We start from the raw sequence: 11,433 nt of genomic DNA on the forward strand, positions 1-11,433 counted from the left end.
TATCCTCTTCGTAATACTAGGCAGGCAGTTAATTCTAATAGCCAGGCCTTCTCCATCACGAGGCTCAATACTACGCAGTAGTCTAGAAGTTTTATTCCAGCTGTTACCAAGTTGTGGAATGATCTTCCTAATCGGGTGGTTGAATCAGTAGAACTTCAAAAGTTCAAAGTTGGAGCAAATGCTTTTTTGTTGACCAGGCGGACATGAGTCTTTTTATAGTTTATTTATGACATATTTGTTTTTGATGTTGTTAATAGTTTATATATGACGTCTGTTTTGACGTTGTTACTTATTTTAGAATGATTTATTGTTAATTTGTTCTCTTCAATTAGTTATTTCCTTATTTCCTTTCCTCACTGGGCTATTTTTCCCTGTTGGAGCCCCTGGGCTTATAGCATCTTGCTTTTCCAACTAGGGTTGTAGCTTGGATAGTAATAATAATAATAATAATAATATATATACATTATATAAATATATATATATATATATATATATATATATATATATATACACATTATATATATATATATATATATATACACATTATATATATATATATATATATATATATATATATATACACTATATATATATATATATATATATATATATACACTATATATATATATATATATATATATATATATATATATATATATATATATACACATTATATATATATATATATATATATATATATATATATATATATATATACATACACACACACACACATATATATATATATATATATATACATGTATACATGTACACATGTGCACGTGCATGTATATATGAAAATGTCGTACTAAAGTTGATTGAGGAGACTAAAACAAAGACAAGAATTGTTACCGATTGAAAGAAAATATCACTCAGTCTTCTTTTAATATCAAAATGTCATTTATCTCACAAAGAAAGCATTAAGGAAGTTACAGAGACATGTTCTTGTTTAAATAAAAATCTGAATAATATTTTTGTTGCTGGAAAGAAAAACCAGAATATTCCTATTTGTTTCATCAATGTTGATTAAACATCACATTTTCTGTAAATGTTTTGATTAATTTCCTGCATATGCTTCACTTTTAGTATATTGATATTTATTTATTTTTCATTTGTTTATATTTATTAAAGTTTTTATAGTTTACTTAAGAAATATTCATTTTAATGTTCTTGCTGTTCTCAAAATATTTTATTTTCCTTGTTTCTTTCCCTCACTGGGCTATTTTCCCTGTTGTTGCTCCAGGGCTTATAGCATACTGATCTTCCAGTTAGGGTTGTAGCTTAGCAAGTAATAATAACAATAATAATAAAAATAAGAATAGAATAATAACAATAATAAAAACAATAAAAATAAAAACAACAACAACAACAACAATAATAAGTGTTTATTTATTTCATTTTTGCGCAATCGAAATTGTTTACTAAATCGCAAAGTCCATCGTCCCTATGTTTGTTGTAAAAAAAAAGTTTCCATTACAAACAAAGATCACTCAGAAATAACCCTTTCTATGTCGGAATACCTTAACGTGAGTGAAAGGATTTACGTATCGCCTTGATCAGCAAAGCTGTACTAGTCAGGGCCACCCATACTAGATTGGTTTACTGTGAGTGATCAGACTAAAATCTCCCACTGTCGTTAATCCACATGAGGGAAAAGCAAATGCTCATGACATAGGACTTAACTGTAATAATTGAGAGTACTGTAACTCATACTATCAAAAAATAATTTATTTAAAACAGCCTTTAAAGCGTGAGGGGATATTTATTCTATGAGAATTAGAATTATATATACATAGTCTGTACTGACTATGGTGACAGTAGGGTTGATACGCTGTATGGTTTCCACATTATGATATACACACAATGATAACCATTTTACCTAACTACATTTCCAGTAATGGGATTCACCCCATTATATGTACGAGTGGAACTTTTAAAAAGTTTCAAAGTGCAGCGAATGTCTATGTTGAACAAGCTGACATGCCTTTTGTAGTTTATTCATAAAAGATCTATTTAGATGTTGCTACTGTCCTTTAAAGCTATTATTTCAATTATTCATAGTAGTTTATTTCCTTTCATCACTGGGATATTTTCCCCCGTTAGAGCCCCTGGGCTTATAGCAGCATCCTGCTGTTCCGACTAAGGTGCAACTTAGCTAATAATAACTGTTGGAGAAAAGAGCTACTCGGTGATACAATTATTAATTAACGCAATATGTATAATACTCATATGACGACTTGTTGTTTACAGCATGGGGAAAATATAAAAAGCTTAAATTATATCCTGAACTAACAAAAATAGCCACAACGTCAATTATAGTACATTTTATTATTATACTCAGTAATTAAGAGTTCCATTGTGTGTGTAGTAGTGACGTTACTCCAGATGTCAATACACTGTTCAAGGCCTCTACCCTTTATATTACTATTTGCGAGAACGGCTATTTCGATAGTTTGCCCGCTGAAGTGTAACCACTGACGGGAAAAGTCTTAGTGGCCGAAGGACAAAGCCATTGTCTCAATATGGGAATGCTCCACCATGCGGGCATGGCTTTAATTAAAGTCAAACTTTATCAGGCATTGACAGGTTCAATGATGCTACAGAAAAACAAACATTTCGATCCCGACAAATCTTTATCCATTCTATTGTTTATTTAAAGTGGACGAGTTTTTATAAATCTAAAAGATGTAGTAAAAGGGAACACTTCAGCTTTCGGAATTTGTATCCTTAAATTCTATTCTGTTCAAGATGCCATACCAGAAAGGCTGTGGGTTCAAGTGCATGATTCTTAAAAGATTTTCTCAAAATACAAAACTTAGAAACTATCTTACTCCAAGCTATGTAACACTTGGTAAAATGAATGAAATCACTGAACACTGAGCTTAGGTAAACTCAAACCTTGTTCGAGAAATTTAATATAATTACCACTTGAATTTTATCTATTTAAAATCTTCTCGATAAACTTAGCAACGTCGAAAAACTGTCTGTTTCAAGGTGTTCATACAAATCACCAAATTCGATCAACATTCCTCCAGATTATTATGCTTAATAGCTTAGTCAATGTCAAAAGCTTCACCGTAAAGTAATGGAAAATTCCAAGTCTTCCCTCTTAATTCATTATAATACAAAAAAAAAATGCAAAATTAAAACTTCTTAATATAGGGGGGTAAAAAACGCACATCAGAAAACGCTAAAGCCATAGTCCTTAATACTTTCAAATTTCACAATTTCGTACAGACTGTTTAAACCAACGCTTGCCAAACAGTTATTGGTTCCACCTTCATAGTTTTGTGTAATAAGTGTTTTATTGAATGTGGAGAACCTTGATTATTTTCATCAAGAGATCCTGTCAATTTCCATCAGTTTTTGTTCTGTTATTTACTGTAACCTAAGGCATGCGCAAGGCAAAGTCATCCTACTTTTTAGCGTCCCATTATGCAAGCATTTCTGGCGTTATAATTTAGTGTTATGCTCTAAAATTTTATGAACTAAATTACTTTTCTAGAGTAACCAGATTTTTTTTGTTTGTTATAAAACCGAACAAAATAATGCACAATAGAATAGCATACTTATGACATACCATTTCCTCAGCATTTGTTTTCATTACCGATCTACACGAATTGACTTACTACAAAATCAAAGTTCGCCATTTGATTACAAAACCACCTACATTTGAAATATACAATACTTCAAAAAAAAAAAAAAAAAAAAATATTCAATAGCTTCGCAACTTCCGTTAAGCCAGACCAAAGCACCTAAGCCATGGTAAATAACTTATGGATACTATCATTATCGGCAACCTTGTAATGTGCATCTCTAATAACTTTGAAACCTCTTACTAGGCATTACCAATGAACTAAGTTTAAGTATAGCGAATTCAAAGCTACTTCAGAATTTAACCAACCCATTCCAAAACTCAAAAAGCAGATCTTAGGGTAATCAAATTAAAAAACTTAAAAGAGCCATTTCATACTTTGTCCAAACTCTTCCAAAACTCAAAAAAGATCTTGGGATAAAATAAATCATGTGGAAAATGTTTTTTATACTTTCTTACTGTTAAAATAATCTACGTATTAAACAGTTTACAAAATGAAATTAGTTTTTATAGTATATTCCAAAGACTGGTCTTTGCCTTATATAAACTGTTAATTTTAGAAGTCAACATCTGGAAGGCTCTATGGCATAGCCATTGAAGACCCATCTGGAATAGGTGTAGAGCTACGAAATTTTGATTATATTGCAAAACCTTTACCATCGTGTCTTCTGTTACGAGTTACATGGAAGATGGTATCCATTTGCCACCGATATATTCCTGGAGCAGCATATAACTGGAGTAGCATGTTCCTGTAGTTTGTTTCATTGAACAATGTGTTCCTGGAGCAGTATCATGTCCCTGGAGCAGTATGTCGTCCCTGGACCTACTGAGTATCATGTAGCTGGAGCAGTATCATGTACCTGGAGCAGTATCATGTCCCTGGAGCTAATGAGTATCATGTTCCTGGAGCGGTATCATGCCCTGGAGCTAATGAGTATCATGTTCCTGGAGCGGTATCATGTCCCTGGAGCAGTATGTCCCTGGAGCTGCGTCCCTGGATCTACTGAGTATCATTTTCCTGGAGCAGTACAAGATTTTGGAAGTGCCATGTGTTTGCCACTAATATCACTACCAGGAGCTTCATTCAATTTTGAAGGTGCCATCCCTTAACCATTTGTTTTCCATCCTATCAGTAAGAATCTCGTGGGTTGGTTTCTCATAAGGATTTTAAGTTCCATCTCTTATTTTGATACATTTAACAGCTTTCAAAGCTAAGTTTGCCATCGAGTGCCAAAGTTCTGTTGGGAATGAAAAGTTTAAGTCATGTGTAGAGCTTTAAGCTATTTTTCAGTTATAAGGTCTCCACTAAGATAAAATTTAATTTACAATTAAGTGTTATAAGACCAAAGTTATAAATGGCATTTATCACTTTGAACATGGTCAATCAAGTAAATATTTAAACCATCCGGTTGTTTGCTCTGGAAGCTAGTAGCAAAACTAGTCTAACGGAAGAAGCAAATATTAAAGAAATATTACATTAGTAATTCTTAAGGTACAACAAAAGTCAACCTGGATTTCTTAAGACCATATGGGAACCTTTGAAGTCAGTAATCCCTGAGAATGTCTGGACCTAAATATTAAATTCCACCCATGAATTACAGTATTCATTGAAATACCACCTGAAACATACAATAAAAGTGGTCAATTCAACCTCGGCCCTAAACAGAGACCCCTTAACCTTGCTTAGAATAAGAACGCTACCTCAAAGTCACCTCTGCCTTGCTTCACCCCAGCCTTGCTTAGAATTAGCACGCTACCTCAAGTCACCTCTGCCTTGCTTCACCCCAGCCTTGCTTATAATTAGCACGCTACCTCAAAGTCACCTCTGCCTTGCTTCACCCTAGCCTTGCTTAGAATTAGCACGCTACCTCAAAGTCACCTCTGCCTTGCTTCACCCCAGCCTTGCTTATAATTAGCACGCTACCTCAAAGTCACCTCTGCCTTGCTTCACCCTAGCCTTGCTTAGAATTAGCACGCTACCTCAAAGTCACCTCTGCCTTGCTTCACCCCAGCCTTGCTTAGAATTAGCACGCTACCTCAAGTCACCTCTGCCTTGCTTCACCCCAGCCTTGCTTATAATTAGCACGCTACCTCAAAGTCACCTCTGCCTTGCTTCACCCTAGCCTTGCTTAGAATTAGCACGCTACCTCAAAGTCACCTCTGCCTTGCTTCACCCCAGCCTTGCTTATAATTAGCACGCTACCTCAAAGTCACCTCTGCCTTGCTTCACCCTAGCCTTGCTTAGAATTAGCACGCTACCTCAAAGTCACCTCTGCCTTGCTTCACCCCAGCCTTGCTTATAATTAGCACGCTACCTCGTCACCTCTGCCTTGCTTCACCCTAGCCTCGCTTAGAATTAGCACGCTACCTCAAAGTCACCTCTGCCTTGCTTCACCCCAGCCTTGCTTATAATTAGCACGCTACCTCAAAGTCACCTCTGCCTTGCTTCACTCTATCCTTGCTTAGAATTAGCACGCTACTTCAAAGTCACCTCTGCCTTGCTTCACCCCAGCCTTGCTTATAATTAGCACGCTACCTCGTCACCTCTGCCTTGCTTCACCCCAGCCTTGCTTATAATTAGCACGCTACCTCAAGTCACATCTGCCTTGCTTCACCCCAGCCTTGCTTCACCCCAGCCTTGCTTATAATTAGCACGCTACCTCAAAGTCACCTCTGCCTTGCTTCACCCTAGCCTTGCTTAGAATTAGCACGCTACCTCAAAGTCACCTCTGCCTTGCTTCACCCCAGCCTTGCTTAGAATTAGCACGCTACCTCAAAGTCACCTCTGCCTTGCTTCACCCCAGCCTTGCTTAGAATTAGCACGCTACCTCAAAGTCACCTCTGCCTTGCTTCACCCCAGCCTTGCTTAAAATAAGCAAGCTACCTCCCTCAAAGTCACCTCTGCCTGGCTTAGAATAAACTAGTTACCTCCCTCAAAGTCACCTCAGCCTTGCTTAGAATAAGCAAGCTACCTCCCTCAAAGTCACCTCTGCCTTGCTTAGAATAAGCTAGTTACCTCCCTCAAAGTCACCTCTGCCTTGCTTAGAAAAAGCATGTTGCCTCAAGTCACCTCAGCCTTGCTTAGAATAAGCCAGCTACCTCATAGTCACCTCAGGCTTGCTTAGAATAAGCTACATCTTTATTGCCTCAACCTTAATTAGAATAAGCAAGCTACCTCGCAGAGCCTCAGTCTTGCTTAGAAAAAGCAAGCTAAATTAGAATATCCTTAACCTTCCTTAGAATAAGCAACTCAAAAGTAACCCCAGCCTTGCTGTAAGTGACAAAACTCAAGCAAACTGTCTCTGAACAATGTTCTAAACTTTAGAACAAAGTTCTACCTGAAAAAAAAAAAAAATACCTGAAAGGGAATGGGATTAGTACACAGGCGGTCTGTGTATGGTGGACCTCAAGTCCACCATACACAAACCATGGGGCCACCTTTGCCGGCGTGGCTTCGCCACCCCTACAAAGGTGGCCCCGTTTAAGAAATTCAAATATTTACCTAACTTTACTTTAAAATTGTCATGGCTTTGTATCTAAACTATTAAGGTTTCATAGTTACAAACCTGGCAATGTTTCTATCCTGAATGAGAAGAATTATACATATATCCTAGTTATATGGCTAAGCACAAGCCAAAAAGAGTTCACTATGGAGAGATTTTAGTCATCATTTTTTCCATTATGACGATTTTTGCCATCAAGGAGACTTTTGCCATCAAGGAGACTTTTGCCATCAAGGAGACTTTTGCCATCAAGGAGACTTTTGCCATCAAGGAGACTTTTGCCATCAAGGAGACTTTTGCCATCAAGGAGACTTTTGCCATCAAGGAGACTTTTGCCATCAAGGAGACTTTTGCCATCAAGGAGACTCAAACCTGACAATAGAATAAATACAAAGCCAACTGCAAATCAAGAGCTAAACAAAAGGCCATAGCCCCTGAATACCACTTACTTGAGCCTCAGAAGTCTTGAAAATATGTTCCAGCTCCTTCGAATGTCAATTTGGATTCCTTAAATTTTGTAGACTACAGATCAATATTAATTGAGAATCATTAATTTTAAGTCACTTAAGATAATCTATAAGGCTTGATTGAAGTATCTTGATATGACAACCTGAAAGTACGGAGATTTTTCATTACTTATTAATTTATGTGTTCTAATATAGAAAAGTTTAAGACGGGAAACTTAAAATAGTAGTTAAGCAAATTTACATAATTGACTTTATAAAATTTCCATCTAAACTTTTAAAGTCATTTGCTATTGCAGTAAAACTTAGCAGCACTTTAACAATATTTAATAGTATGCATTACAGAACTATCTTAAAATTCCTAAATATTAACAGTTTATAGCTAGCATTGAACATTAGCTCTGGCCAAAAAATTAAAAATTTTTGTTAAAGGATCAGAGTTATATCATACTTGTCAATCAAATTATGCACATGTCAGAATATAAGTAGATATCTAGTCTAAGATAGTTAAATTATTCTCAAACTTCATGAAGTGGATCTTAAAAACGGCAAGTAATTGCTTGTTAAATCTTCTCAACGATGTCTTGTGATCTCTCCTTTTTTAAAGTGTTGGCCCAGAAGGAAGAGTACAATCTGAAATTTTAAGATCTGTTAAAAACTAAAGATTAAAGGTTAAACCAGTTTCAAATCAGCACTATTTTAGAATTAATTTAGGAAGATAAAATTAACTAAAATTTGCTAACAGCCTTAAATTATTTGTGTTTTTAAGTAATTCTTAAAAGCACCATTTCTAAAAGTTACCAGTAAAGATAGTGTGATGTTAGTTTAAAATTTAGTTTAACATTCAATGAAGAATTAATTAAAGAACTTCACAAACATTACAATGAAAATTCAGCGTCCGAAGAAATATGGTAAACTTAAAAACAGCTGAACGATAATTAAAAACTTAATCGAATACAACAAAAAATAAACTGCAAAACTATAGTTAATCGTTACCAAATACAAAAACTTCCTAGAGAAAAATAAACTCTCCGAATGAAATTAAAATTAAACTGCCAAACTAAAATGGCAAACTTTACTAAATACAAAAATGTTCAAACTATAATAAAACACTTGCGCAAAAAAAAAAAAATTAAAATTAAGCTTCCAAACTAGAACTACAAACTTCAAAATAAAAAAAAAAAAAAAAAAAAACTGCCGAACGAAAATTAAAAATTACGCAGGACTAAAAATTTCTCCAATTGGATAAAGTGTTCCTCTTATATACACTTAATGATTTTAGCACACTATGTAAAATTAGCCTAAACATTCCACATACCAAATTAATTTTTAAGCTATAAAGAGCTCAAATTCAAAATTAAGAGCAATGAAAGATTTACAAAGTACATGCAACTTCTGGATATAAAACCAAAGACTCTAGACTCTCCTCTAGAGCCAAAGACTCTAGACTCTCCTCTAGAGCCAAAGACTCTAGACTCTCCTCTAGAGCCAAAGACTCTAGACTCTCCTCTAGAGCCAAAGACTCTAGACTCTCCTCTAGAGCCAAAGACTCTAGACTCTCCTCTAGAGCCAAAGACTCTAGACTCTCCTCTAGAGCCAAAGACTCTAGACTCTCCTCTAGAGCCAAAGACTCTAGACTCTCCTCTAGAGCCAAAGACTCTAGACTCTCCTCTAGAGCCAAAGACTCTAGACTCTCCTCTAGAGCCAAAGACTCTAGACTCTCCTCTAGAGCCAAAGACTCTAGACTCTCCTCTAGAGCCAAAGACTCTAGACTCTCCTCTAAAACCAAAGACTCTAGACTCTCCTCTAAAACCAAAGACTTCTCTAAAAGTTGAAAATATATCAGCATTTCTATTTTTTTTGTTCAAAACAAATTTTTGATATACTGCCTCAATCTTGAATTATCCTAGGTCCTAATATTCTTCCAGGTATCTAAATTTCCTGAAAATATATTTAGATCAGACTATTTGAATTTATGATCTTGTATGGAAATATAAATTGACAAAGTTAGTCATCTCGCCAAATTTTATAGAGCAAGAAGAGGTACAAAATTTATGTGTAGCTTTAATAGTTATGTTTACCCAAGGACAGTCAAAAGCTGCAGCTTAATTTAACCTTTAATTTTGCAATTAATAAATTTTATAGCCTAAGTAAGATTCAAAAATTCTTGGGGGAAAAAAAAAAAGAAAAAAAAAAGCGTAAAGCTAGTCTTTACTCTGTAGTCGAAAGGAGCAGATCCCAATGCATAGGTACACAAGCTTAACTCAAGAAATCAGAATAGTTATACTACTAATTGAACCATTTAAAATTAGCCAAGGAAGATGGGAACAATAGGTATTTTAAAATATGAAAAATGTTAAAAGTAATAGCTACCATAACCTTAAAACTTAAGGTCAACTTTAATTAAACCGATAAAAGAGTTCTAAGTTTTACTAAGCCCATAAAACTGATCTATATTAAAAGTATTATCATTCAGAAGATTAAACTCCATTAAGAATGCACCCATTCTAAAAGCACTAATTTTACCGTAAACGTTAAGGATCAATTAAAACTCAAGAAAAAAAAACTGATAAAATCTAGTTTTGAAGTTTAGTTTCAAAATCTAATATTTAGTGCAGTAACATAATTTAGAGTAAAATTTTTAATGAATTTAAAAAAAGTTTAACTAGTAATAATTACGCCGATGACCTCTTACGAAAATATAAAATATAGGTTTTTAAGTGTCTTATCACCTTAAACCACCAACTACATTTGTAAATGATTAAACTATCGGGTTTAACACCAAGTTTAATTCCAAGAAAATTTTTAAGGAAATATTAATAAATTTATTTAATTAAAAGATTTAACACTTTATATTGCCAGACCTTCAATAGAATTAAAATGTAAATTATTTATCGGACAAAAAAATATCACCATAGAAGCTATAAAAAGAAACATTAAAAAAGTGGTAGTTCTTTAAACCTAAAACTATTAACGCCAACAGTTTGAAGATATAATTTGGTATAAATTAATCCAAAAGATCTAAAACCATTAAATAAAAAAAAAAAACTGACCAACATTTTCACAATTATACATTAGGTAATTAACATACATTAATAAAATTTTACCAGCAAATACAAATGTTCTAAAGTCGAAATAATCTATGAAACAAAATATACAACCACATAAACCTACCTTTCACGATCCTAATGAAACCTCAGTGCAAACAGACAAGAAAGACAATGTCGATAAACTTCCTCTACAGAAGCCCTTAGAAAACTAAGTGAACTCTATTGAGTTTTCTGACGTCTTCGACTCCCACAGGTAGGTGAAAAACTCGGACAACCAATCCGGACTCTCGTTATCATGAGAGTAATTGCTAAACTGGGTAATTTACGTCAGAGTAGGGAAACAAGCACTGGAGAAGGTGGTGGATTCCCCAGGTAATAGAAATGAATATTTAAAGGTATTATATTGTAATGCAGAAAAAAAATGTTTCGTTATACACTAAAAATATGAAAACTGAATCCCTCTGAATCTTTCCAAATATTGAACATAATTTCTAATCATGTTTTATAGCAAAATATTTGCTTCGTAACCTAGTTTAAAAATTACACTGAATGAAATATTCATAATTATCGTTGGAAAATGTATATTTAATCAGTTCTATTAAATTAAGAAAAATATATACATTTATATAAAATATATATGTGATTATTATCTCAACTGTTATAATGACACTTGTTATTACAATAACTCCGGTTGAGAAGTTATCAATTAGATAACACAATGTCAATCAAATAGTTATCTAACATTTTATGCTAGACCCAAAAATTGACACATTACTATACAACACTTATTGACCTTCTATAATTCATTGCATTTCATAATA

The 11,433-nt window shown here is 34.0% G+C and overlaps 1 protein-coding gene across 1 annotated transcript; it reads left to right on the plus strand.

The window, feature by feature from the left end:
• The first annotated feature begins 8,948 nt into the window (after positions 1-8,948).
• LOC137625485 (uncharacterized) lies at positions 8,949-10,988 on the plus strand. The gene is made up of 2 exons (XM_068356396.1): positions 8,949-9,392; positions 10,866-10,988. The coding sequence occupies exons 1-2, from the start codon at positions 8,949-8,951 to the stop codon at positions 10,986-10,988; spliced, it is 567 nt and encodes a 188-aa protein (XP_068212497.1).
• The last annotated feature ends 445 nt before the right edge of the window (positions 10,989-11,433 follow it).

Source organism: Palaemon carinicauda, chromosome 32 (assembly GCF_036898095.1).
Source record: "Palaemon carinicauda isolate YSFRI2023 chromosome 32, ASM3689809v2, whole genome shotgun sequence".
Taxonomy (NCBI): domain Eukaryota; kingdom Metazoa; phylum Arthropoda; class Malacostraca; order Decapoda; family Palaemonidae; genus Palaemon; species Palaemon carinicauda.